Source organism: Cebus imitator, unplaced genomic scaffold (assembly GCF_001604975.1).
Source record: "Cebus imitator isolate Cc_AM_T3 unplaced genomic scaffold, Cebus_imitator-1.0 Scaffold295, whole genome shotgun sequence".
Classification (NCBI taxonomy): domain Eukaryota; kingdom Metazoa; phylum Chordata; class Mammalia; order Primates; family Cebidae; genus Cebus; species Cebus imitator.
The window spans coordinates 2474686-2502513 of record NW_016107610.1 but is presented as its reverse complement, the minus strand read 5'-3'; the positions used below and the strand labels follow the sequence as shown (position 1 = coordinate 2502513).

The 27828-nt window shown below is 44.8% G+C and overlaps 2 protein-coding genes across 4 annotated transcripts in view; one reads left to right on the top strand and one right to left on the bottom strand.

The window, feature by feature from the left end:
- The window catches only part of ZNF592 (zinc finger protein 592), a 55645-nt gene that overhangs the window by 21180 nt on the left and 6637 nt on the right, over positions 1-27828 (bottom strand). The window contains exons 1-3 of one of the 3 annotated variants that reach the window (XM_017502290.2): positions 26787-26935; positions 18419-18527; positions 258-2496 (exon numbers count right to left, since the gene is read on the bottom strand). In XM_017502290.2, the coding sequence (XP_017357779.1) occupies positions 258-2477 (2220 nt within the window). In that variant the 5' untranslated portion in view covers positions 2478-2496; positions 18419-18527; positions 26787-26935. Of the gene's footprint in view, positions 1-257; positions 2497-18418; positions 18528-26786; positions 26936-27828 lie in introns of those variants that run through there. The other 2 variants (XM_017502289.2, XM_017502291.2) reach the window with 2 other exon arrangements.
- LOC108285254 (alpha-ketoglutarate-dependent dioxygenase alkB homolog 7, mitochondrial-like) lies at positions 12187-12735 on the top strand. The gene has a single exon (XM_037729149.1). The coding sequence runs from the start codon at positions 12202-12204 to the stop codon at positions 12679-12681; it is 480 nt and encodes a 159-aa protein (XP_037585077.1). The 5' UTR covers positions 12187-12201; the 3' UTR covers positions 12682-12735.

Below are 27828 nucleotides of genomic sequence, written 5' to 3'. Positions count from 1 at the left end.
AGACCCTTCAAGGAGAAATTGAGTGGAACATGGGACATGTCCATAGATACACTTGCTAAATTAGGGTCTCACCTTAGTATGAGCAGGACACATTTTCCAACAAACACCAAGCACTAAATATTCAGGCAGACGTCCTCTTCTAACACTCTTAAGATTCCACCACTGCCCTCATATCAATAAGCCTTCCTCTCCATGCCCAGTCATGGAATCTGTATAAGCCAGGGGCCCGATACCCGTATCAGTGAGGGTCTGCTTACCAGCCCCTCTGTCTCCTCTGTTGTCCTCTGGAAATGTGCAGCCAGGACCATATAGTCCCGCATCTGCTTGTGACATTCAAGACACTTGATTGAGTACCGGATGAGCCTCACAGGGTCTGGGTAGAGCGGCAAGGCTGGAGGAGGGGGGCTGGCACTGCCCGAAGTGAGGCCATGTTTGGGAGAGGATGAAGGGGCTGGGGCTGCTGGTGCCGTGGAGTTCACAGGGGCCGACACAAACATTTGGTCCGCAGAGATGGGCTTCACCAGCAGCTGGGAACACTGCATGACGAGCCCCTTGCTCTTGTGGTCACGGGCGTGCCGGAGCAGGCTGCACTTGTTGAAGAAGAGCAGCGTCTTGGAGCACAGTGTGCACAGTACCTCAATGTGGACGCTCCGCCGGCCATAGTGCTGGCTCAGGCTCTTCTCTAAGGCAAATGCGTCTCCACACTCCAGGCAGCAGTATCCACTGGCCGGCACGTGGATCCTGCTGTCCGCAGGCGGGCTGAGATTTGGCGCATAGAGGGGCACGGGGTTGGAGCTGTGGAGGACCTTGTTGAAGACCTCTACAATCAGTGGGGCAGCCTTTTTCACCTGGTGGACCAGGGGCACCGACATTTGCGTAAGCTGTGGCTGACTCCGTCTTTGCGCTGAGGACTTGGCTGTCACTGACGCAGCAACACTGTGGGGGACGAGGTTCAGGTTGGCCAAGTGCACGGCTTTGGGCAGGAGGTTGGCAGGGGCCAGGGTAGAGGCCTGCAGTGCTGTATTCTGTTGTTTCTTGCCTGTCTGTGAGCCCAGGGCAGCCCCCTTTGGGACCCGGGTCCCAGAACTAGAGCAAGGAGATGAAGAGTCACTGGCCTTTGACATGCTCTCGTCCCCTTTCCTGTCCCCCTGGGGGCTCCCTGAATTTGTGCCTGCCTCAGGAAAGCGCTCTTCCACAGGCACCTCATCCCCTGGCACCTCACTTGGGGCCTCGGCAATGGCGCTCCCCAGAGGTGACCCAACAGGGGACTTACTTGGATCATCAGGATCTGGCAGGATCCTTGTGACAGTCCGTTTGATTTCCCCTGATGATGTCTTAATGGTTTTGATTCTCACTTTGGGAATTGCTGGTGGGGAGCTGGCAGCCACAGACGGTGAGCCTTTACTGCTGCTGTCACTACAGATGCTACGAGGGCTGTCAGATGGCTTGATACTTTTTCTAGTGGCCTCCAGAGGGCTCCGGGGACTCTTTGGTGACTTAGGCATTTTGGGGCTACCTTTAGAACCCTCTCTAGTGGGCCCTGAGGGATCCTTTGTGTGGCCAGGCTGATCCTCCTTAGTGACACTAGCTACTCTTTTGGCCTGCAAGGCCACCAAAGCTGCCACACAAGAGGACAGCTTGGAATGAGCTGGCTTTAGACGCTGCCTAGGGGGGACTGATGAGCAGGTACCAAGCTCCCGGGCAAGCCCCTTGGACTCTCCGATACTGTTGCTAGGATTGCTGTTGAACTCCAAAGCTTCCCCAAAGAATCGAGTGGTATCCAGATCTTTGTGAGGTTCCACTGCCTTCTGCCCACCTCGCTCGTGTTCCTGCTGGCTCTCCAAGGGCAGGGGTTCTGGCTTGGGTTCTTTCTTACAAAAGTGATCAAACATATGTAGCTCTGGGACCGGAAACTTAGCCAGAGCCTCCAGGACTGGGCCCCCCACAGCCCCGCACCCAAGAGGGGATGAGAAATAACTGTCAGAGTGTTTGGGCTTTATCCCAAATCCGTTATCTTTGATGGAATCTTCAGGCTCTGGGCTGGAGATTGGACTGAACTGATTGAAGGTGGGTAATGGCTCTGACTTGGGAGGCTCCAGTTTGCCAGGGAAACTCCTGGCACTGTCTCCATTCATAAAAGTAGAATCAAATTTCCCACAGTTGTGGGGATCTGGAGGCAGATCTGAACCCCGGAATCCATTGTGTAGGAGGCTGGGAGTAATGTGGTCTTTCTCCGCTTCAAACGACTCCTGGCGGCTGGTGTTCTTGACAATGACACTCACGGCCGGCACATCAGGGGCTGATCCTGAGTGAGACAAGGACACACTTTCATCCATACAAATGCCTGGGGGCTTGAGGGGACTCTCATTCTCCTCACTGGGTGTCTGGATGGCCTCCTTGGCATCAAGGCTGGTGGGGTCTGGGATGTCAAAGGCAGCCAGAAGGTCATCAAAATCTGGGGTTTTCATATCCCCCATGGCTGGATGCTGGAAAGGGCTGTAACAGAAACAGAGAACAAAATCAGTGACCACCACGGTCCCACTGGACCATCTTCACTATACACTCATCAAACTAAGGCACATACAGTCAGGACATGCATGCTGAACCCCACATACTATGACAGGAAGCCACACACCTCAGTTTTACCCCAACAGGTTTCTAAAATGCTCGAGAGGTCGGGACAGAGATGGAAAGAGTAGTGAGATGTAGCAACAAGCCTGCCTGGCAGTTCTTAAACCTCAGTACCTGGAAATTGATGGCTGGTTACGTAGCCACAAAGAGTACACTCCTACCATAGTCCCTCGGCTTCTCAGGGAACATCATCCCTCCATGATCATGTGTACCAGCAAAAAGCCACTCAGCACTTCATCCTTTAGAAAACTACTGATTCATACATGAAGCCTGGCTATAACTTCCTCTGCTAATTTATTCTTAGTAATTACTCACTAACTTTATATAACTTTGGGTTTTTTGCTGCATAAATTCAGTCAAATCCAGGATGCTTTGCTATTTGTGCTGTTTCATGAATAAACTCTAAAAAATTATGTCATCCATAGGTATTTCTTCTCTGTTCAGCAGACATACTTGATTCCTTTTTACCCTAAAACTGTTATCAGTTGGTGAATGCTCCTCCATTAAACCTGAGCAGCAGAGTGACTTGCAAAGCACCAACAGTTATCAAATTGGCCAGCTGACAGTTTGAGTAAAGCCTAAATTCTATTTTGACTTAATATAAAAAGAATAGAATAATAATTATATTTTAACTTCATGCACCTATTTCCTTCATGATCTGGGGAAGCAGAGCTATAGAACTACCTCAACAGAGGAGACACAAGGCCCTGGAGAGACCTTCCATCAGGAAATTCTTATAAAACTCACACTTAAGATGAAACATGAAACTGGCTGGCTCAAACCTGCTTGGAGGGAGAAGAAAAACCTTACCATCTCCCTTTAAATCCTGCATCTGCTTCAGCATTCCAGGGCCTTACTGGCTTTTGTGTTTCTTACGTCATGTTTATGCTGAAAACCTTTCTGGATGCAGATTGGCACAATTCTTTTAGAAAGCAGTATCGTAGCTTCACAGAATCAGAAAAGTGGCAAACCATAAGTTCAGGAACCCCACTTCTAGAAATCTGTCCTAAAAACAAAAATTCCCAAAAACTATAGGCAAAGTTATGTTACAACATTATTTAAAAAGCACAAAAGAGAAATATACACACAAAAAGAATTTAAATGTCTAAGACCAAGGAATAAATACTTGATAGACTAATATGCAGTCATTAAAAATTCTCATTGTGGGCTGGGCACAGTGGCTCATGCCTGTAATCCCAGCACTTTGAAAGGCCAAGACAGGCAGATCGCTTAAAGTCAGGAGTTAGAGACCAGCCTGGCCAACACGGTGAAACCCTGTCTCTACTATAAAAAAAACTAGCCAGGCGTGGTGGTGGCTGCCTGTAATCCCAACTACTCCAGGGACTGAGGCAGGAGAGTCGCTTGAACTCAGGAGGCAGAGGTTGCCATGAGCCAAGGTTGCACCACTGCACTCCAGCCTGGACTACAGAGTGAGACTCCATCTCTAAACAAACAAACAAACAAACAAACAAACAAACATTAGGAAATCTACATAGCAACAAGGAAAATTACGTATAACGTCAAGTTTAAAAACGCTAATACAAAAATAGTGTCAGACTATAACAATGTAAAACTATGCATGCATTTGAGCCAAGATTAAAAGAAAAATGAAAATGATTATGCAGAGTAGTGGAATTACTATTGGGTTATTTTTTCAAAACTTTTTTAGGGAGCTGATAGATTGCGTTTATAATGTTTAAAGGGAAAAGCAACAACAAAAACCCACTCACAACCACAAGGGCAGCAGGTGGCAACACAAGAGGTATATCTCTTACCACCCCATGGGATCAACAGGTTTCCAGGTGTGTTTCTTGCCCCACTTCCAACTCTCAGCAAAACACATCTGCCTGCATAAGAGTTCTCACAGAAAATGAAAACTACACTCCCTCTCATTGGGAAGATATCTTTATGGTAATAATAAAGTGCAATACCAATTACCTAAACATGGGTTGGCAGAATACCCCACTGGAGTGAGATACAAAGTTTTAAACAGAACAAATGTTTGTCCCCTGGAATAGGAGGTGTTGGAACCCATAAACAAGAGGAACATACTGGATGTCACTGAAAGCAGTGGGCACTCAATACCAAGTGACCTACTATGCAGGGGAATCATAACTGTAAGGAAACACCTGCATGATATTTGCTTTATAAGCTTCTTTCTTTTTTTTTTTTGTTCTTTCTTTCTTATAAATGTCTAGGAAAGGCCAGGTGCAGTGCTCACTCCTGTAATCCCAGCACATTGGGAGGCTGGAGCAGGTGGATCACATGAGGTCAGGAGTTCAAGACCAGCCTGGTCAACATGGTGAAATCCCATATCTACTAAAAATACAAAAAGTAGTTGGGTGTGGTGGCACACACCTGTAAGTCCCAGCTACTAGGGAGGCTGAGGCAGAAGAATCACTTGTACCCAGGAAGAGGAGGTTGCAGTGAGCTGACATTTCACCACTGTACTCCAGCCACTGCACCCCAGCCTGGGCAATGGAGCAAGACTCCATCTCCAAAAAAAAAAAAAAGCCTAGGAAAAAAAGATTGAGGGGAAAGGGCAAAATAGAAATCCCAAGTCTCATTAAGGAGCTGGAAAAAGTAAGTGGGAGAAGGGGAGAAGAAGTTGATTGTGTGTATAAGGATTAGCTGGGAGCCTGCTATAGTCTAACATGAAGTTGCAGCGGCTTGAAGCAGAGGAAGATTACATCAGAGCTAAAGCTCTCCTCACAGAGAAATCTCAGGAAGTGACAGAGAATGATCAGAGGTAAAGTAAATATCTTTTGCTGGAAAATCAGAGCTAGTAAATGGTGTGACAGCTCAATATTAGCAGCAGAAAAAACCTTTTATAGAGATTTTAGGTTGGGCACAGTAGCTCACGCCTGTAATCTTAGCACTCTGGGAGGCCAAGGGAGGAGGATCACTTGAGCCCAGGAGTTCAAGACTAGCTTGGGCAACATAGTGAGACTCTGTCTCTATTTTTAAAAAGAATAAAACAAATTAATAATAATAATAATAAATGTTTTAAATGCCAAAGCTGAAAGCCTTTAAAAGCCAAAGATGACATCCTTTTTTCTATTTAGCCCCAGTAAGAAAAACCAAAAACAGCAGCAATCAATAACTGTGAATGAGGTACTCCATTGTGCACCTACATGTTTATATTTACTTGAACCTTGCTCTAAAGCATCACATTGTTTTTAGATAGAAATTAATCAAAATGTATCCTGTTATAAAAGCAAAAGAAGAAACTGTAAAGAAAAAGACAACCAATAAAAAAGTTCTATTTATCAAAACCTGCCAGCACAAATAAAAAGGCAAACAACAAATCAAAAGGAACATTTGCAACATATAGTTATTATCATTAATATCTTAATTAAAACATAAAAAGCCCTTACAGGGGGACCTCCTCTTTTGGCTTTGGAGCCCCCGATCCCTCTGTCTCTGTACAAGGGAGCATCTTCCTTCTGTCTTCCCCCTTCCTTCTTGACTACTAAACTCTAGGCTCCTTAAAACCAAAAAAAAAAAAAAAAAAAAAAAAAAAAAAAAAAAAAAGCCCTTATAATAAGTAAAAGATAAGCAACCCATTAGAAAAATGAGTGAGGGTGAAGAGCAGACAATTAAAACAAGAAACGCAAATGGACAGATTAGAAAAAATACTCCAGAATGGAGTTAGGTTAGAAGAATATTCCAAATGTTAGAAGTATCTCAACAGATGAAATTATTTTCCCTTTTATCTTCATTTTAAAATTATTCAAACTATTTGTTTCAAATTGTATTACTTATGTAACTTTATTAAATTATGTTTTTAGCACTTTGGTGAAAGGCCAAGGTGGGATGATCACTTGAACCTGGGGTTCAAGACCAGCCTAGGCAACATAGTGAGACCCCATCTCTTTTTTTCTTTTCTTTTTTTGAGACGGAGTCTCGCTCTGTCACCGAGGCTAGAGTGCAGTGGCATGATCTCAGCTCACTGAAACCTCTGCCTCTGAGGTTCAAACAATTCTGCCTCAGCCTCCAAAGCAGTTGGGTCTAAAAGCACAAGCCACTATGTCAGACTAATTTTTATATTTTTAGTAGAGACAGGATTTCGCCATGTTGGCTAGGCTAGTCTCAAACTCCTGACCTCAAGTGATCCACCCACCTTGGCCTCCCAAAGTGCTGGGATTACAGGTGTGAGTAACCAGGCCCAGCCCCTCTTTTTTTTTTAATGTAAAAAATGTTTTAATTATATTTTTAATATACAAAAGAAAAAAAATAGAAGGATCTAGGCAGGCCATAAAGTTTGAGGAGCTTCTTACAAAAGACTCTAAAAATAACATAACATTCATTTTTTTTTTTTTTAAACAGAGTCTGGTTCTGGTCACCCAGGCTGGAATGCAGTGGCACGATCTTGGCTCACTGCAACCTCCCCCTCCCAGGTTCAAGCAATTCCAGTGCTTTAGCCTCCTGAGTAGCTGGGATTACAGATGTGTACCATCACACCTGGCTAATTTTTTTTATCTTTAGTAGAGATGGGGTTTCCCCATGTTGGCCAAGCTGGTCTCAAACTCCTGGCCTCATGTGATCCACCTGCCTCAGCCTCCCAAAGTACTGGGATTACAGGCGTGAGCCACTGCACCCAGCCAAAATCATTAATATAAAATTCTTAAAGCACATCTGGCATGACTCACCAGGGGAATGCTAGCTAGAAAATCAAAAGAGTAACTTACTTAAAATAAAAGGTATATGCAAAATAAAAACTTCAGCTTACACCAGTGTCTGTAACCTGTCGAAAGGAGCAAGCCAAAATTGAGAAGAGCAAACCACAGGCAGCTGCCTACCTTGTGTGGGGCAGTCACTCAGGGACCAGAGCCACATCCATGAACACCAGCCCAGGAACCATGGCCTGGCCTACAGAGCCTTTGGCAGAGGCTCACACTGAAGCATCTGAAAGAGCTAGATAGATCCAGACCTGGTGAGCTCACTGAGTGATCCAGAGTGGCCTAATCAACAGGCAAGGCAGGATAACTGGTTCAGTGGCCTAGGCTGGGAGTAAATTTCACTCAAAGGAGAGAAAGTAGAATTATGCAACAATATGAACAGCCCCCTTGTGGGTAAAGAACAACTCCAAGACTGGCAGATTGACCACTATACCCTCTCTCAGAATAAGTTTCTACCTAGGGAAGATCTGGAAATATTTTTTAAAGACAAACATAAATTCCTACTATTTATTACAGGGTCTACTAATTTACCCAGGAAATTTTACCAAACATTTAAGTAAACATATCAACTAGATTTGGGTAGGGAGCATCTTAGTTTTGAAAGAGCCCCAGCATGCCTAATCCCCCTATTAGAATTACTGAGGGTACAAAAAACATATATATATACGATTCAGCCAGGCGTAGTGGCTCATGCCTATAATCCCAGCTCTTTGGGAGGCCAAGGTGGGCAGATCTCTTGAAGTCAGGAGTTCGAGACCAGCCTGGTCAACATAGTGAAACCCCATCTTTACTAAAAATACAAAAATTAGCAGGGCCTGGTGGTGCACACCTGTAATCCCAGCTACTCAGGAGGCTGATACAGAAGAAACTCTTGAATCTGGGAGGTGGAGGTTGCAGTGGGCTGAGACCACATCAGTGCACTCCAGCCTGGGTGACAGAGCAAGACTCTGTCTCAAAAAAAACCACAAACAGTATGACTGGCTGGGTGCAGTGGCTCTTGACTGTAATCCCAGCACTTTGGGAGGTCAAGGCAGGCTTGAGGTCAGGAATTCGAGACCAACTTGGCCAACGTGATGAAACCCATCTCTACCAAAAATATATAAATTAGCCGGGTGTGGTTGGGTGCTTCTGTAGTCCCAGCTACTCGGGAGGCTGAGGCAGGAGAATCGCTTGAACCCAGGAGGCAGAGGTTGCAGTAAGCCGAGATTGCACCATTGCACTCCAGCCTGGGCGACAGAGCAAGACCCTCTCTTGGGAAAAAAACAAACAAAAACACAGTGGCCAGGCGCGGTGCTCATGCCTATAATCCCAACACTTTGGAAGGCTAAGGCAGGTGGATCACCTGAGGCCAGGAGTTCAAGACCAGCCTGACCAACATGGCAAAAACACTGTCTCTACTAAAATAATACAAAAATTAGCCGGACATGGTGGCACATGCCTATTATCTCAGCTACCTGGGAGGCTGTGGCAGGAGAATTGCTTGAACTGGGAGGCGGAGGTTACAGTGAGCTGAGATTGTACCACTGCACTCCAGCCCAAGCAACAGAGTGAGGACTCTGTCTCAGAAAACAAAATACAGTATGATTATATATAATTATGGCAGAACTAGTAGACTAGCAGACAGAGTTTCTACAGACTAAATGCTAAAATCCCACCAAAAAACAAAAGGAACAAAATAACAACAAAAACAAAAACAGAATTAAAATAACTTCCACAAAACTTGGGTGAATGTTTGTTGTCTGTATCTGTATGCATGTCTTCGTGTAATTCTCATTTATGGGGAAATATAAACAGTGAAGTTATTAGCCCATTGACTAGTTTTGGACTAGAGCTTTATGCTTTCATAAATTACCTAGAATGGTGGTTTCTAACCCATAAGGGAACCCAGCTTCATATCCAAATATGTGTTCTCAAGAACCAGCCATTAGACACACCACTACTGAATAAGGACTCATGAAAAATTTATTTCAAAACAGAAGTCTTCAGAATTATATATAACTCATAAATGCTTTGGGACCCAATAATCTAGCAGAAGAATGTTAGGCTGTAAGCTTCATCAAGGAAGAGGCTTATCTACCTCATTTGTCACTGCATTCTCCATTAGGTATTCAATAAATATTTGCAGAACCAATAAAGTAAAGCCTTCAAGTTTGCAAATGGTCATAAAGCTGTTCCTAATCAAAATGCAAAATTAAAAGACAAGTTCTCACGAGGTTGTATAACTAGGCAAAATTATAGCAAGTGACCATCAGTGAAGGCAAATGTGAAGGAACATTTAGGGAAAAGCAATACCAATTATACTTTTAGGATAATGGATTCTAAGCTACACTGTTCAACCAGCTTAGACTGTTCCCTTAAGATACCACATTGCATGTTTCATCACAAAAGGCCCAGAAAATGCTAGGCATTATCAGAATGCTCCAAGCAAATTAGAACTTGTGATCCTGTCCTTATTCAAAACCACTCTGCGTCCACAGCTACATATGCTGTGCAGTTTTGGTTCCCTATACCCCAAGAAAAACATACCAGAGTTCGAAGAGGTCCTGAGAAATGAGATTAAAGTTATAAAGTAAATGAAAGGGCTTTCTAATGAGAGCCTAAAAACTAGAGCTCTATTTTTTTTTTTTTCTGGTGAGATGAAAATTTAGGGGGAAGGGGAAAGTATAACTGTATTATCAATTTGTTCACCAAACCTCATAATACTAGAGAGAAGAGGGCAGTATTTTGAAGTTTGAAATAAAAGATGTATTGGGCTTGGACATTCCCAGGGTGCTCTGTAGATCTTCACTCCTGGATGGGGACAAGGCAGGGCCCCTCTCTGAACTGACCTTCTGATTTGGAGAATTAAACCCCTGGTGGGTGGTGACTTGTTAAAAAAAGAAATAAAAGATGTAGACAAAAGATGATTTTTATCTGTAGTCAGAAAATATCCTGAATTATCACCAGTAAAACATATATATAAATGTAGTAACATTCACATATTCAAATCTAAAACTAAAAAAGGCTCTGAGGAACTAAGAACAAGGACTTAACGTTGAACCCATAAGCTTTTTTCCCCTCTGCATCAAAGCCTTCAGATTTCAAGTAACATTAAACTTTGTCATCTGTTACCTCAGCAACGCTAAGTTCAGAAACAGTGATTAACAAAAGTTCAGTAACAGGGCATTGAGGCGACAGAGGCACTCCTAAAAGCATTAAGGAAAATCTGATCTCTAGTCAATATACTCTGTTTAATAAGACAAGGAAGCAAATAAAATGTTACAGACTTATAAAATGAGAGTGAAAGGCAGCATGATTCAAAGAACATTGAACTGAGAGACAAAAAAACAAAGTTTTCTTGAATTTGCCATTGTTCTTTGTATTAGGACTGGAAGGAAGGATGGATGGATGTTTTACGACCTGTGGGTGAACTCTCAACCCTGCTCTCCCACATTATTGACTATGGCTTAAACACTGATGTTATCTGTGTTGCATTATTGCTGATAATTGTTAAGAGTTTTTATTTATTTGTTTGTTTGCTCTGAGACAGGGTCTCACTCTGTTGCCCAGGCTGGAGTGCAATGGTGTGATCATAGCTCACTTCCGCCTCCACCTCCTGGGTTCAAGCGATCCTCTCACCTCAGGCTCCTGAGTAGTTGGGACCGCAGGCATGCACCACCATGCCCAGCCAGGTTTTTTACTTTTGTAGAGACAGGGTCCCCCTATGTTGTACCAGGAATGGAAGCAGACAAGGGGACAGTCAGAATGAGCAAACAAGCTCGAGAGTAAGCGGCTGCTCCCAAGAGGTGAGGAGCCCCTGCCTGAGCTTGGGCAGGAACATGAATCAGAGAGACACTTGGGTAGAGAAGGGAACTCAGTGAAACTTCAGTAGGATCAGAGGAAACAGAAAAAAGAGCTTCATGTTCCTGGACCCAGAACAAAGCCCCAGACTGGGAATGGTAGAGCTATGTGACCACAAAGAATTGGCTTTCACTCCTATGCTATCAACAATTACTTGTGTGAAGACTTTAGGTAGGCATTGGTTTAGTATGTAAAATTAAACTAACTTTAAGGATCTCTTGAGTCCTTGAACAGGCCAGGCTGCAATGGCTGGGCAAATTAATCTAGAACTTATGGATTTCTAAATGAAAATTAATTGCTAAGGTGGACAAGCAGACTCCCAAGCATATACATATCACTGGCATCTTGAATACACATCTGAGGCCTGCTTATAGGTCTACGTGACTCCAAGTCTCAGATGTTCTGAGTCAGTCAATGACCCATGTTTCATTTCATGAGGTACCTGCTATTCAAGCCAAAAAAAAAAAAAAAAAAAACCAGTTTTTTACTTGTCTTTCCTCCACTTAGTATAGTCCTGCTAATGCACATGTCATAAAATCTGCTGTGAAACATACATCGGATCACCAAGATGTCCTTGTTCAAAATCTCCATGTTGTTTGGGCTAGAGCTCAAACCCTTCAGCCTCACATGGAGGATGCATTCCAGTGTGGCCTCTGCCCACCTCCAGCCACTTCCCAGGGTACCTTTCATTCTGACCCCAGTGGTGGTTCTCTCACATCTTCTCAGGCCTCCGTGCGAGAAGAATACCTGATGCCCCAACCCACCCTGGCCCCAAACACTCTCTGTCTGAGAGCTCCTCATCCCTGAGCTTCTGCTCCAGCCCCTCCTTCTGATGCCTTCTCTAAGTGCTGCGACTCCAGTCCTCTGCCCTCCTCCTGCTCCACTTTGCTTCTGACGCCTGGGCCTCTCTTCTTCTATGGCGGCACTTCTCACAGGGGCTGGAATCATGCGCTTTCTCATCAGTCCTTCCCATCAGTATGTGAGCCTCTCCTGAGTTGAGGTCATGTCTTTCCCTTCTATTTCCATGACCTAACACACCTGGCTCCCCATGGCAGGTGAGTTATCACTGCTCCCACTGCTCCCAGAACCATTCCTGGATGACTCTCCAACCCTCTGGCTGATGTACCTGCCCCTGCTTGCCCTGTGCAAAGTGCTCGCCCTGTGCAAGGTGCTCTCCTCCGTGCACGTGCTGGACCTGGAAGCTCGGGGCTACATCAAGCCCCACGTGGACAGCGTCAAGTTCTGCGGGGCCACCATCGCTGGCCTGTCTCTCCTGTCTCCCAGCGTTATGCGACTAGTGCACACCCAGGAGCCGGGGGAGTGGCTGGAACTCTTGCTGGAGCCAGGCTCCCTCTACATCCTTAGGGGTTCAGCCTGTTATGACTTCTCCCATGAGATCCTTCGGGAGGAAGAATCCTTCTTTGGGGAGCGTCGGATTCCCCGGGGCTGGCAAATCTCTGTGATCTGCCGCTCCCTCCCTGAGGGCATGGGGACAGGGGAATCTGGACAGTCGCCCCCAGCCTGCTGACCCCTAGCTTTCTAGACACCGGATTTGTGAATAAAGCTGGGAATGGACAACCCACAAAAAAAAAAAAAAAAAAAGAGGCAGCTTTTCCTCTCCCCCTGCCATGCCTTTTCCTCGACAACCAAAGATTTCAAGGACAGAATTATATTCCAAGCATTCTAACAAGACTCATAAGATGTTAAAGCTGAAGGGGCGCTTAGAAATCATCTGGTCCAGGGGCTTCCAAATGCCTTTCTGCAGGCTGCTGCTAGATAAGACTGCAAAAGAGTAACATGGAGAATGACTTAAAAATACAGATACCCTAATGGCATTAATGCGTTCGTAAGGGCAGAAAAAAGAAAAGAGAGAGAAAAAAATATATTTAAAAAAAATACATAGATACCCAGGCTCCACCATGAAAATTCTGATGCAATATGTCTGGGATGGATCCCTGCTTTTGGGGTTTTTTTTTTTGTAAGCTTCCCTGTTGATTCTAGTGCACCGGTCTAGTCCAAACTCTTCATTTTTTATACATGGAGAAGGGAGGTTCAGAGAGGGGAACAGTCACCAAATGCTAAGACTTATGACTGGCACTGAGGGCACAAAGCTGAAGGCCCAGACCCTACGCTTGAGCACCTACACACATATAATCCACTGGAAACATCTGTGGGCACCACTGAGGCTCATCAAAGGCACAGAATTCCTGCAGAAGTCACCTCACCCTCCCTTGTGCTCCCTTTTGCTTTATTTATTCTTCCTCGCATCAAAATTTTCTACCTTTACTGTAGTTTACTGAATATTTCAGTAAAATGTTCTCTTTCTCACAATTTTATAAGCCCCTCAATAGGCACTCACTAAATTTTTGTTATTTCTAGATTTGGATCTCTACGTGGATATCTAATAGGCACCTGAGATCTACTATGTCTGAAATCTAGCTCGATTTCCTCCTACAGCCTTCCCCATTTCAGCAAATGACAATGCCATCCTTCCACCTGCTTAGGCCTACACCTCTCTTTCTTTCACACGCTTCATCCAATCCACAAGCAAATCCCGTCAACTCAACCTTCAAAATATATTCAAGTCCAGCCATTTCTCACCACCTCTACCATCACCTCTCCTGTATTCCCACAAAAGCCTGCTAACTGGTCTCCTTGCTTCCACCATCAATCTTTATCCCTTTACACTGCTTTATTTTCTTCCCAGCACTTATCACCACCCAGTATACATTATATAATTGTTCATCACCTCATTGTCTTTTTGTAAATTCCAGTGTGTTTACAGGAAGGTAATCCACCATGAGAACGGAGTAACAGGCCAGGCACAGTGGCTCATGCCTATAATCCCAGCACTTTGGGAGGCCAAAACAGGCTGATCACCTGAGGTCAGGAGTTCGAGGCCAGCCTGACCAACATGGTGAAACCCCGTCTCGACTAAAAATATGAAAATTAGGGCTGGGCGCAGTGGCTCACACCTGTAATCCCAGCACTTTGGGAGACCAAGTCAGGCAGATCACGAGGTCAGGAGATCAACACCATCCTGGCCAACATGGTGAAACCTTACCTCTACTAAAAATACAAAAATTAGCTGGGCATGGTGGTGCATGCCTGTAATCCCAGCTATGTGAAGGCTAAGGCAGGAGAATTGCTTGATCCCCAGAGGCAGAGGTTGCAGTGAGCCGAGATCGCACCACTGCACTCCAGCCTGGCGACAGAGTGAGACTTCATCTCAAAAAAACAAAAAAAATGAAAACTAGCCAGGCATGTGGTGGGCACCTGTAATTCCAGCTACTCAGGAGGCTGAGGCAGGAGAATCACTTGAACCAGGAAGTGGAGGTTGCAGTGAGCAGAGATTGTGCCATTGCACTCCAGCCAGGGCGACAGAGGTAGACTCTGTCTCAAAAAAAACAAAAAACAAACAAAAAAACACTAAGGAGGAACAACTTGACAAGCTCATTTGTTCAGAATTAAGATTATTCAAGATAGTCACAGATTCCCAAGTGGGTTTATTATGAATCAAACATTTTGCAAATATGCAACTTTTTGTTTTACTTTGTAAAATTTTAGACCTTCAGTGGTGATGGGACCTCATCAGTGGGAAGGGGTCTACCTGAAGTACCCTGTCTATAAATCCTGGGTCCCTGTAATGGCTGATTAAATTAAATATTTTATCACTGGGGAGTGCCTACTGCCCTACGTCCCATGACAAGGTCGTCTGTTTTGAGGATGGGATCAGTGTGACACCACAGGAAAGAAAAGGCTAGCTCTGACAACAATAGGAAAGAGGTAGGCACAGGAAGGGCCTGAGTCTTAAGAAAAGAAGACACAAAAGACTGGGCAGGGTGGCTCACACCTGTAATCCCAGCACTTTGGGAGGCTAAAGCAGGTGGATCACTTAAGGTCAGGAGTTCAAGACCAGCCTGGTCAATATGATGAAATCCTGTCTCTACTAAAAATACAAAAATTAGCCAGGTGTGGTGGTGCATGCCTGTAATCCCAGCTACTCAGGAGGCTAAGGTAGGAGAATTGCTTGAACCCAGGAGGCAGAGGTTGTAGTGAGCTGGGATCACACCACTGCACTCCAGCCTCCAGCCTGGGCGACAGAGCAAGACTCTGTCCCAAAATAAAAAAAGAGAGAGAGAAAAAGAAATGATACTGGCCAGGCACTGTGGCTCGCACCTATAATCCCAGGTATGAGGCTGAGGCAGGTAGATCATTTGAGACTAGGAGTTCAATACCAGCTGGGCAACATGGCCACACCCCCATATCACTACAAAAAATTAAATTAAAATTAAAATTAGCTGGGCATGGTGGCACATGCCTGTAGTCCCAGCCACTCAAGAGGCTGAGGTGGGAGGATTGCTTGAGCCTGGGAGGTTGAGGCTGCAGTGAGCGAGGATTGCACCACTGCACTCCAGGATGGGTGACACAGCAAAACCCTGTCTTCAAAAAGAAAAGAAAAGAAAAGAAAAAAAACAAATAAAAAGAAAATACAACTCTGTGAACAAACTGAAATACCAATGTACTGTATACTTTAAATGGGTAAATTCTATGGCATGTGAATTACATCTCAATAAAGCTGCTATATTTTTTAAAAGGTAGAAAAAGAACTAGAGGTAGCTGGGATTATACAAGACTATAAAACTGACTGGGACAAGAAGAAACCAGGCATAGACAGCAAACACAGTTTACACAGAGCTGAGGATTTTGACAAAAACTGATATTTTGTAAACTGTACCCTTTTTACCTTTCCTTATTTGCAAACAAATCTCGGCAATAACCTGGCACCACATTTTGTTAGAAGGAAACAGGACCTAGAGATTTGAGAAAAAGGGGGACAGGACTCCTCTTGTTCACACACCATGCTGGTGTGTTCCTCCCAGTGAACTTTGCAAATGCATCATCTCTTGGTAGTGGGGACCCCTAAATTTAAGCAAGAAGCCAGCAGCCGCAGACCTGCTGCAAACCAAGCCTCGACTCCAGAGGCAAAGGACCCTAGAAAACAGAAAGTGGCCATTCCACAAGATTACTCTTTCGCCACTTCTGGTACCTCTGTGTTTGGTGGCTTTGAGGGTGCCACCAGTCTCATTCACCACAGACAACCTACAGTTCCAAAGCTCCTAAACTGACAGTCTGGAGGGGCACAAGGAGCATGCTATTACTCTGAGAGGCATCTCTATGGTTGCCCGAGTTTAGGAGCTGGTAAGTCAAAGGGCTGGTAAAGTTTCCCTCCCAGGTGCTCTGTTCTCAGTCCCCTTTTCTTACACACACACACCCATACCCCCTCTTCTCTTTCTCATCCTCTCTCTCCCTATTCCTTCTTCCATGGTACGCTACACTTTCTCTATATATATTCTATTCCCCCATCCCTTCTCTTTCTCCCCTCCACCCCCACCACTGCCTCTCCAGCTCCCACTCTCTCTCTCATGTCTCTCTGCCTCCCCAGCTCCTGCTCTCTTCCTCATGCCTCTCTTCCTCCCTCTTCTCTCCTTTCCCTCTCAACACAGATCTGGGGGTTCTCTTTCAGCACGACTGTTCAGACATGAAGGAAGCCAGCTTTCAGCAGGAAAGTAGGGCCCCAGCCAAAGCAGCCTTTCACCAACAACCCAGCACAGCAACAGATGCAATATCTAGGCATTCTGTAAGTGCCTACTGTACGTCCCTGGTGATCCAAGGGAATGACAGGCAATGACATGTCCCTATGTACCTTTCAACGATCAGACAAATGGACTATTAAGAGCCTCCACATAGTGAAATGTCTACAGATAAAATAATGTGACATTTGGAATTGGCCTCAAAATAACGCAGGGCAAGAAAAAGAAAGCAAGGAGGAAATACATAAATGAAACAAGATGGACCACATAGCCAGGCATGGTGGTATGTGCCTGTAGTTGCAGCTACTTGGGAGGCTGATGTGGGGGGATTGCTTGGGCCCAGGAGGCAAAGGCTGCAGTGGGCCTTGATCACGCCACTGCACTCCAGATTGGGTGACAGAGTGAGACACCGTCTCAAAAAAAGAAATAAAATTAAAACAAAAAATTGACCATGAATTGATAACTTGATAACTATTGAATCTGAGTGAATACAGAGGTTTATCATATTATTTTTTTCTATATTTGTACATTTCAGCACAATAGAGACCCACCATTTGGCTAGTAGATTCTATGGGTCCAACTAAGATACACCAAGATCACATACTCATCAGGAAAGCTATTATTTAAAAACAAAACAAGGCCAGGTGCAGTGGCTCACACCTGTAAATCCCAGCGTTTTGGCAGGCTGAGGCAGGCAGATCACAGGTCAAGAGATGGAGACCATCCTGGCCAACACGGTGAAGCCCTGTCTCTACTAAAAATACAAAAATTAGCTGAGCATGTGGTGCACGCCTGTAGTCCCAGCTACTCAGGAGGCTGAGGCGGGAGAATCACTTGAACCTGGGAGGCAGAAGTTGCAGTGAACCAAGATCGCACCACTGCACTCCAGCCTGGCAACACAGCAAGACTCCGTCTCAAAAATAAAATAATAATAACAAGTGCTAGTGAGGATGTGGAGAAATCAGATTCCTTGTGCATCACTGGTGGGAATGTAAAATGGTGAAGCTGCTACAGAAAGCAGTTGGCAGTTCCTTGAAAAAATTAAACAAAATTACCATATGATCCAGCAATTCCACTTCTGGGTATTTACTCAAAAGAATTAAAAGCAGGGGGACACAAGATACTTGCACACCCATGTTCATGGCAGCATTATTCATAACGCCCAAAGGTGGAAGCAACCCAAGTATCTATCAACAGATGAAAGGATAAACAAAATGTGGTATATACATACGATGCAATATCACTCAGCTTTAAAAAGGAAGGTAATTCTGACACATGCTACAACATGTGCACGAAGGAGCCTTGTGAAAAATAAGCCAGATATAAAGGACAAATATTGAATGATTCCACTTACATGAGGTCCCTAGAGGAAGCAACTTCATAGAGACAAGAAGTAGAAGTGTGGTTGCCAGGGGTTAGCGGGCGCAAGAGACGGCATTATTGTTCAATAGGTCAAAGTTTCGGTATGAGATGATGTCAGATTCTGGAGATGGACAGTGGTGATGCTTGCACAATTGTAAATGCATTTAATACCACCGAGCTACACTTAAAAATGGTAACTCCTGTTATATGTATTTTATCATCAAAAAAACCAAAATCTGGGAACAAAAAAATCTCATGTCCAAATTCTTGGCTTTTCAAGGCCAGCTCAGGTCAACCTAGACATCATACCTTAGAGAGGATCTCAAAACAAGGGTGTGGCGAGCGTTGCTAGGGGAGCAGAGCTGCGGAGAAAGGAAAAACTTCTACCTAGGCACATGGTCTAGAGTCCAAACACCACCTACGGAAAGAAGAAAAACAAAATGTTTTTTTAAGTGGGTCTGAAGGTAAATGTTAGAGTAAGGAAAGATAGTTTAAAAAACTAATAATAATAATCCAAGCGTAAGGAAGACCCTGAGAAAAATTCCCAAACATAAATTCAAGCAGGCCACAAATGCAGTCAAAGACAAAACTTTCCCAGCTCCACGTCTGCTGCCCTCCCGCTACTATAGGCTGGTGTTTCAGAGCACAGACTCTATTGGGTTCAAGTCCTAGTTCTGCTACTTACTAGCTGTGTGACCTAGGGCAACATTCTTCACCTCTGTCTGTTTTTCCACATGTAAAATGGGCTATTACAGGGATCAAATGAGTTAATATTTATAAAGTTCTTACAACACTGCCTTTCACATAGCAAATACATGTTTGCTGAGTATTATGCCACCAACCTCAATGGCCAGCAAGCTTTCCCTCCTAAGTTTTCAGAGTGCCCCAGAGATTGCTGGCCAGAAGCGTGGAGAGAGGCCAGAAAAACAAGGGAGGTAAAGCTGGGCTTAGTTTACCCCTCCACACAACTCCTCCAGTGCCTGCTGAAGCTAAAGAAGCAAAAGGCCAGGCAGGGGCCAGTGGGGCAGGTGAGCTGCAGAAATCATGGCAGTAGCAGATGGCAGCGTAGGAAGAGGTCAGCACCAAGCAGATGATGAGAATGAGACACAAAATGGGGAAAGCTGACAGAACCCTTTAAAAAAAAAAAAAAAAAAAAAAAAAAAAAACTAGGTGGTCCTTAACTGTAGCCAAACATGAGAATCACCTTGGGAACTTTGGAAGCTACTAATACTTGGTCATGACACCCCTAAAATTCAGATTTCATTGACTAGTGTTGAGAAACACGGGTTAACAGCCCATCAACTACATCTACCCACAAAGGACCTAATAACAGGACTCATCCCCTGAATTTCTTGTCACTCTAATCCTACATTCCCTCACTCGACTTCATTTTTGTCCAATTTTGACAGACCAACATTTAGTTTGGATTCTGAAGAGTAATAACAGACAATATTAACGTAAAAATGTAGAAGGGAAGGGAAAGAAACCAATTATCCCAATTCTACGGAAAGAAACTAGAGAAAACTTTTCTGAAGGTTTTCATTTTCTTATTTGGACTTTCACATTTCAAAAAATAAACTAACAAGCAGACACTGTGCTGTCCAAATGAGGACAAAAGTTAGAGATCAGGGACCAAGGGGTGTCTTAGGTCTGTCATCCAATAGTTAATAAACTGGGAGGTGCTCCAATGAGTGTACCTGGTTATTTACTTCAGATTAACCTTGGTTCCTCTGGCCACCAGCTTCTGTGGGTTATCCAGACAGTCTCTCTCATATGCGCAGTCATGCAGTTTGGCCGAAGACAGGGGCTAACAAACCTGAGCTTCAGGCTTCACTTCCAGGCTGGCTGCTTCTCCCTAATCACACACTCATGCTTGGATGTATAGGAATTTTACAGTGTATAACATACTCTTCCTACTTCACAAGGAACTCACCAGTGAGTGAACTAAGAATGGCACTCAGGGGGTGGGATAACATGGGGAGAAATGCCAGATATAGGTGGCGGGGGGATGGAGGCAGCAAACCACATTGCCATGTATATACCTATGCAACAATCCTGCATGATCTGCACATGTACCCCAAAACCTAAAGTACAATAAAAATAAAGAAAGAAAGGCAGGCCTGCCTGCCTCCAAGAACCAAGCTGCCCTTGTACTTTGACCTCCGAACCAGCAGGTCAGCTTTCACATTTCAAATTTCCCAACACACTCATCTTCCCAAGGTGCTACTGGATAGGGCACAAATTTTCGTCCAATTTGGTATTGAGACATTCACTATAGCCCTGGCCATAATGATGACACACCTTAGAGTGTTGTAAGACCAAGATTAGACAATATTGTTCTAAAACACTGTTCTAGATTAGAGCTTCTTCCAACACTAGAAAGATTCAGGGCTATGACAGCCAAAGAGATTCAGGAAACGATTAAATTTAAACCACTTACTCTACAAGCAAGTAAACTGAGGCCCAGAGAGGTAAGGTAATCAAATGAGAAAAGGTACATAAACTGAAGAGTTTTTATTACTATGGAAGATTCCTGTTATTCCTGGAAAGGTCACAGGGCCCTTGGTTGCCCTTCCCATCAGAGTAGCTAAAGTCTCCTACTCATAGTTACCCATTCAAATCTCCCCACCTAATACAGGGGATAAGGCTTATTTAACCCTCAGACCAGTGCTTCTTGGCCCTGGAGCAATCCTAATGCCTGACCCCAGCTCAGACCAATTAAACCAGAAATTCTAGAAATGAAGCCACCAAAGGATCCCCAAAACCCATACCTTCCCCCATGGATTCCTTAAACCCACTCCAGCCTGAAGGGCTTTTGCACTTGTCCTTCTCTCCAGTCTGACTGCTCTTTCCTCAGATATCTGCGTGACTCACTCACTTCCTTCAGACCTCTGCTTAAAGGCCATTTAATCAATGAGATTTCTCTGACTTCTCAATTGAAAATAGAAAATCTGCCTCCCACCAAACCCCTCATCCAACATCCCTGCTTTATTTTTTTCTGTAGCACTTTTCATTATCAGTTATATCTTACTCGTTATCTATAAATGCCTACATACCAGAATATGAGCTCCATAAGAGTAAGATTTGTGTTTATTTTCTTCCTTGCTATATTCCCAGTGCCTAGAATAGTGCCTGGCACATAGCAGACCATCAGATGTATATTCTAAATGGACACATCAGGAACATAAATCTCAAAATATGACACATACCAAAAGATCATAAAGCAGCAACCATTTGGTTGATTATAGAAAACACACTTCTCTACTGAGCTCATCTTGGCAAAACCCTTATTAAAAACAGGATAGAAGCCTAATAAAACAGAAACCATCCAGAAATAAGTATTTCTAGACAATCCATTCCAATGGGTTTGTTCATCAAAGACAATTTGTTCTGAGAAATGAACATACGGAAATAGAAAATGAAGTTGAAAGGTGATGGATCAGTGGCTTTCAGACACCATCTTAGCCTATGTGCAGATTCAGAAGAAAGCCTGCGTGCACTGACAGCTACACTCAGGAAGAGTTTTCAGCAGACCAGAAAAAACAGGCTCGTCTCCTGGGATTACACTTCGCGAGGTGAAGGTGCAGTCTGGGATATTAACGCCTGCTTACCCCCAGATCCCTCAACCTGATGAACACCTTCAGCGACCTGAGGAGGACCTTTCCCTTTCCTTTCTCCTACTTATACCCCACCTGCTTCCTAAACTCATTGGAAACCACTGACAGCACTTTAAACTCTACCACATTGGGAGCACTGGAAGCCCCTGTCAAGGCCACCACACAGCAGCTGGGGAGCATCCCACCATTAGTCTCACTGATGTCACCTATTCCATTCCATGTCTGCCAACCCCATCCTTGCTCTTTCCTTGCCCCCTCTGGTCTCTCTCTACTTGGTCATCCCGCGTGTTTCTCTAAGGCTGATCCTTCCCAAACACCTTTTTTTTTTTTTTTTTTTTTTTATTGGGTCTCATTCTGTCGCCTAGGCTGGAGTTCAGTGGCATGATCCTGGCTCACTGCAACCTCTGCCTCCCAGGTTCAAGCAATTCTGCCTCAGCCTCCCAAGTAGCTGGGATTACAGGCACCCGCCACCATGCTCAGCTAATTTTTGTATTTTTAGTAGAGACGGGGTATCACCATGTTGGACAGGCTGGTCTCAAACTCCTGGCCTCAGGTGATCCACCCATCTCGGCCTCCCAAATGCTGGAATTACAAGTGTGAGCAACCACGCCCAGCCCAAACACCATTTTTATCAGGTCACTTACCCTGCTCAAAAACTCTTCCTGGGCCAGGCATGGTGGCTCATGTCTGTAATTCCAGCACTTTGGGAGGCCAAGGTGGGTAGATCACCTGAGTTCAGGAGTTTGAGACCAGCCTGGCTGACATGGCAAAACCCCATCTCTACTAAAAATACAAAAAATTAGCCAGGAGTGGTGGCACATGCCCGTAATCCCAGCTACTTAGGAGGCTGGGGCAACAGAATTGCTTGAACCTGGGAGGCGGAGGTTGCAGTGAGCCAAGATCACACCATTGGACTCCAGCTTGGGCAACGAGGGAAACTCCATTTCAGGAAAAAAAACAACAAAAAAAACCACTCTACCTGCAGCCTACTACATTGGTCCAACCCTCGGGCCAGGCTTTCAAAAACCTCCATAACATAGGCCTAAGACTAGGGCTACTATTTTCATATTTCAGCAGCTGCCCCTCACTTGTCTTGCGGCACCAACTCACTGCCTCCCTGCTGAACAGCACCAGTAAGATGGGGCTACAGAGACTGGAATAGACTGGACCACGTCTCCAACCTCCATTGCTGCTGAGAGCATCCTCTTCATCCTCCTCTCCTCCACCCAACCACACTCCTTCTCTCCCACTCCAGCTGCTAACTACACTGCCCTTTGCTACCCCATCTCCACACCACACACACACCATAGATATGCAAGCATGCACTTTTACTCATTCAATAATATTAAGCACCATTACTATGTGCCAGGCCTTGTTCTAGTCACTGTGGATACCACAGTGAACAGAACAGATTAAATTCCTGCCCATGTAGAGCTGATAATCTACTGGAAGGAGGCAGACATACAGACACAGATTCGTAAAAGTCATGCTTATTATCTTTCTCAACCAAGGCGTGTCATATGAAATCAGAAGAGTGAATATATTCGCAGTTATGAAGTTAAGTGAGAGGGCAAGCCATGAGAATATGGAGGAGAAGAGCTTTTAGGCAGAGGGAAGAGCAAGGAGGAAGAGAAAGCCCCTGAAGCAGAAGGAGTAGGAGATGGGGCTGAGAGGCAGATGATGGCAGGCCATTGCTAGGTCTCTGACCTTGACTCTAAGATAAAAGACTACAGGAGGATTTGGAGAAGAGTGATGTGCTCAGACCAACATTTTCTTTGTTGCTGATGGTACTTTTCTTACCACTTATCCTCAAATTTTATCAGATTGACATTTTAAAAGGATCACTTCCCTATGCCTATCCATCTCAGCTGTCCATCATTAGGGAGAATTACAAAAATTTCTTTTTGAATGTTCCCAAATGTTCTAAACTGAGCACATATTATTTTTCAAATAAGGGGTAAAAAATCTCTCCAATCCTTATAGACTTGGCTCAAATTCCAATTCTGCCTCAAAACCCCTGTACAAGGCAGGGCTAGCCCACACTGTACCCTACGCCCCAGCCAGCAAGACCACCAAGGTGGGCCCAGTGTCAGCGATGAGGTGGTACAACAATCCTCACTGCAGGAACCGATACGCATTAATGTTTCTTTTGCTGCCTTCATTTCTCCCACGTAGGCGTGTGTCTCTACAGACACTCTTGCCCCCAAGTGCCTGCCTGGGTCCCAGTCCTTCTCTCAGTTGACTTAATTAATTCCTGGTGACTAAAGATGCTGTTTGGTGATGATGTACTAAGAGTATGACCTCTCCCAAGGAATGTAAATAATTTAAAAGAAGGAAATGCAAAATCCTTAGACTCAGAGGAATGGGGCTGGAATGACAGGCACTGGGGTTCATATTTTGTGGACAGGAGGCCAGCTTCTCCTATAAGGTATGGCACTTAGGAAGCGGCATCGAGGGGCGACAGGTGAAGTAATGAAAGATGAGAATACATCATTGTCACCACCTCTCTCCTCCCAAATGGCCATTCAATCCATTTTGGGTATTAAAGAATATTCCCTAGAGGTAATCCCAGCCATCTCAGAGGGTGACCTGTGTGCCAGTGACCACCACCCTCAGAAAGAAAAGCCCCCTTAAGACACTTCTGGTCTGAAAGCAAATTGTTCTCTAATTGCTTTCAGTGGGGGAAATACTGGAGGGCAAAGTTCATTTCACATGATTCTTTTATGCTCTACCCAGATCTGGACTGGGTCCAGCGTAGATCTTTTATAAGCAACTGTGGAATATGGATCTTAATTAGAATGTTTACTTATATTTAAAATCTTGAGGGTATTTCCTTAGCAAGGCAAAGGGCACGGGGAGACCATAGGGAGAGGCCTTAAGGTAGGTGTCCAATGTAACCGAATTGGCAAAAAAGAGTAGAATGCTATTGCAAAAAGGCTCCACAAAATTTTGCTTATTTAGTTAGAGACAAAGTCTCACTCTGTCACCTAGACTGGGGTGCAGAGGCACAATCACAGCTCACTGCAGCGTAGACTTCCCAGCCTTGGGTGATTCTCCCACCTCAGCCTCCCAAGTAGCTGGGATTGAATACAGGTCTGCGCCACCATGCCCAGCTATTTTTTTGTATTTTCAGTAGAGATGGGGTTTTGCTATGTTACCTAGGCTGGTCTCGAACTCCTGAGGTCAAGCAATCCACCTGCCTCAGCCCCACAAAGTACTGGGCTTACAGGTGTGAGCCACCTCACCTGGCCTCCACCAGACTTTAAATACAAGTAAACATGCTAATTAAGAATATGATAAGCCAGGCGTCATGGCTCTCACCTGTCAGCCCAGCATTTTGGGATGCCAAGGGGGGCAGATTACTTAGCTCAGGAATTCAACACCAGCCGGGGTAACATGGCAAAACCCCATCTCTACGAAAAAATACAAAATACTAGCTGGTATGATGGTGCATGCCTGTAGTCCCAACTGTTCGGGTGGCTGAGGTGGGAGGATCACCTAAGCCCGGTTGGTCGAAGCTGCAGTGAGTCGTGATCACGCCACTGCACTACAGTCTACACAACAGAGTGAGACCGTCTCAAAAAAATTGTTTTTAACAAAGGATAAATGGCAGCTCGCCACACCTGTAATCCCACACTTTGGGAGGCCAAGGTGGAAGGATAGCTTCAAGCCAAAAGTTTGAGACCAGCCTGGTCAACACAGTGAGACTCTGTCTCTACAAAAGAAATAAATAAACAAAACTAATTAGCCAGGCATTGTGGCCCATGCCTGTAATTCCTACTCTGGAGGCCGAGGTGCAAGGATTGTTTGAGCCCAGGAGGTCAAGACTGCAGTGAGCTATGATTACACCACTGCATTCCAACTCCAGCCTAGGTGACGGTGCCAGACCCAATCTCTTAAGAAAAAAGAATAATGGCCAGAGACAGTGGCACACCTGTAGTCCCAGCTACTCAAGAAGGTAAGGGCCAGGTGCTGTGGCTCATGCCTGTAATCCCAGCACTTTGGGAAGCTAAGGTGAAAGGATTATTTGAAGCCAGGAGTTTGAGACCAGGTTAGTTAATATAGCAAAACCCCATTATCTCTACAAAAATAAAAAAATTTTTTTAAATTGTTTTAATTGAGACAGTCTTACTCTGTCACCCACGCCAAAGTGCACTAGTGTGACCTTGGCTCAGTGCAACCTCTACCTCCCAAGTTCAAGTGATTCTTTCACCTCAGCCTGCCCAGTAGCTGGGACTACAGACTCACACCACCATGCCCAGCTACTTTTTTGTATTTTTAGTAGAGACGGGGTTTTACCACGTTGTCCAGGCTGGTCTTGAACTCCTGACCTCAAGTGATCCACCTGCCTCAGTCTCCCAAAGTGCTGGGATTACAGGAGTGAGTCAATGTGCCCGGTAAAAAAAAAAAAAAAATTTAAGGGAGGATGGTTTGAGCCTAGGATTTCGAATCCAGTTAGGACAACATAGCAAGACTCCCATCTCAAAAAAAAAAAAATCTAATATTTTTAAGAGCCTAAAGATTTATAGCCTTAATAGAGTATTAGATGGTGAAATAGTTTTTATACCTCAGCCAGTTAAGTTCAAGACTGGGGAGTCTACAGTACAAAGGCAGATAGCAGCCCAGCCACACAGATCAGAGCTTTGGCTGGGTCATGCCCAGAAAAATCTGACCTGCTCAATGCTAACCCCGGGCCCCCTTTTCTGAAAATGCCAAAGCTCTGCCTCAAATGTGTCTTCAAGCCCTACAATGTCCCTGAGATGGCTTGCAGTTCCAATGGACACCTATCTTCAAAACCTCTCTGTGTGGTCTCACTCTACCAAGTACTAAACTGACAGAAAAGAGTAGAATGCTGTAAACTACAGCACACCAGGAGAATAAAAGCGGAGCCAGAGTCCACTCTGCTGGCTTCCGTTGGCTCTACCTTGCCAAGGGCAATGTGGGTAAAATGTTACCGCATCCAAAGACTGGTTATGAGGAAGGAGCAGCCCTCCACCTTGCCCCTAATATGAACTAAACCCCTAAAGCGGGGAAATCCCAGGAATGCATGGGAGGCTTACACATGAGAACTCTTGCTCTTCACAGTCCTTTGATCCCCAGGTTGTAATATCAAGCAAGGCCTCTAGAATCCCCCATGCTGATGGAGAGACTGAGCCCAGTGGGCCATAGGAGGCAGCCCAGAGCCACACCAGAAAAGGAGTGATTTCTTTGGAAACACCCATAAAGAAAGCAACCAACGAATGAAGCTAGAAGCCAAGTCACACTCTACTCAGCAGCTCCTTCCAGGAGGGTACAGCCCTGCCTCTCTGAATTCAGGGACTATCCCAATCAGAGGTGCTAGCCTAATCCACCTGTTGGAATGCATATCTAACAAAAGCATCTTACCCTGGGAGTGACAGAGGAGGCCAACTCCAACATCGTACATCTCTCTAGGGACATAGTTCTAGGCAGTTTTTAAGTTTTTGCTTTAGGACATTCAATATTTGTCTCCAAAATGAAATTTTGGAGATGCTTGTTTTTGTAAAGATGATATATATGTCTGTATAAAATTCAAATGATAGGAAGAAAATATAAAGTAAAAACCACCCTAATCCCTCCACTCAGAGGTAAGATCTTACCGGAAACTCTGTCCTTCCTGAGAAGCAAGTCTATTCTGAGTTAGACATGGGATATAGGTCTTGCGTTCTCTGGACGGGCCAGTGAATTTATTTTTGTGGAGGACCCTTAACACCACCTCTGGACTACTCGAAAAAGTTTCAGGCTGTGCACAGAGGTGCATATCTACAGTCCCAGCTACTCAAGAGGCTAATAAGGCAGGAGGACTGCAGTGGTTCATGCCTGTAATCCCAGCACTTTGAGAGGCCAAGGCAGGATTATCACTTGAGGTTAGGAGTTTGAGACCAGCCTGGCCAACATGGTGAAATCCCATCTCTACTAAAAATAACAACAACAACAAAAAAAATTAGCCAGGCATAGTGATAGGTGCCTGTAGTCCCAGCTACTTGGGAGGCTGAGATCACTTGAACCTGGAAGGCGGAGGTTGCAGTGAGCTGAGATCGTGCCACTGCATTCCAACCTGGGTGACAGAGGGAGACTCAATCT

What these genes read in the sequence shown, in the direction of transcription:
- LOC108285254 (XM_037729149.1), top strand. Translation starts at nt 12,202, where the DNA reads ATGGCAGGTGAGTTATCACTGCTCCCACTGCTCCCAGAACCATTCCTG.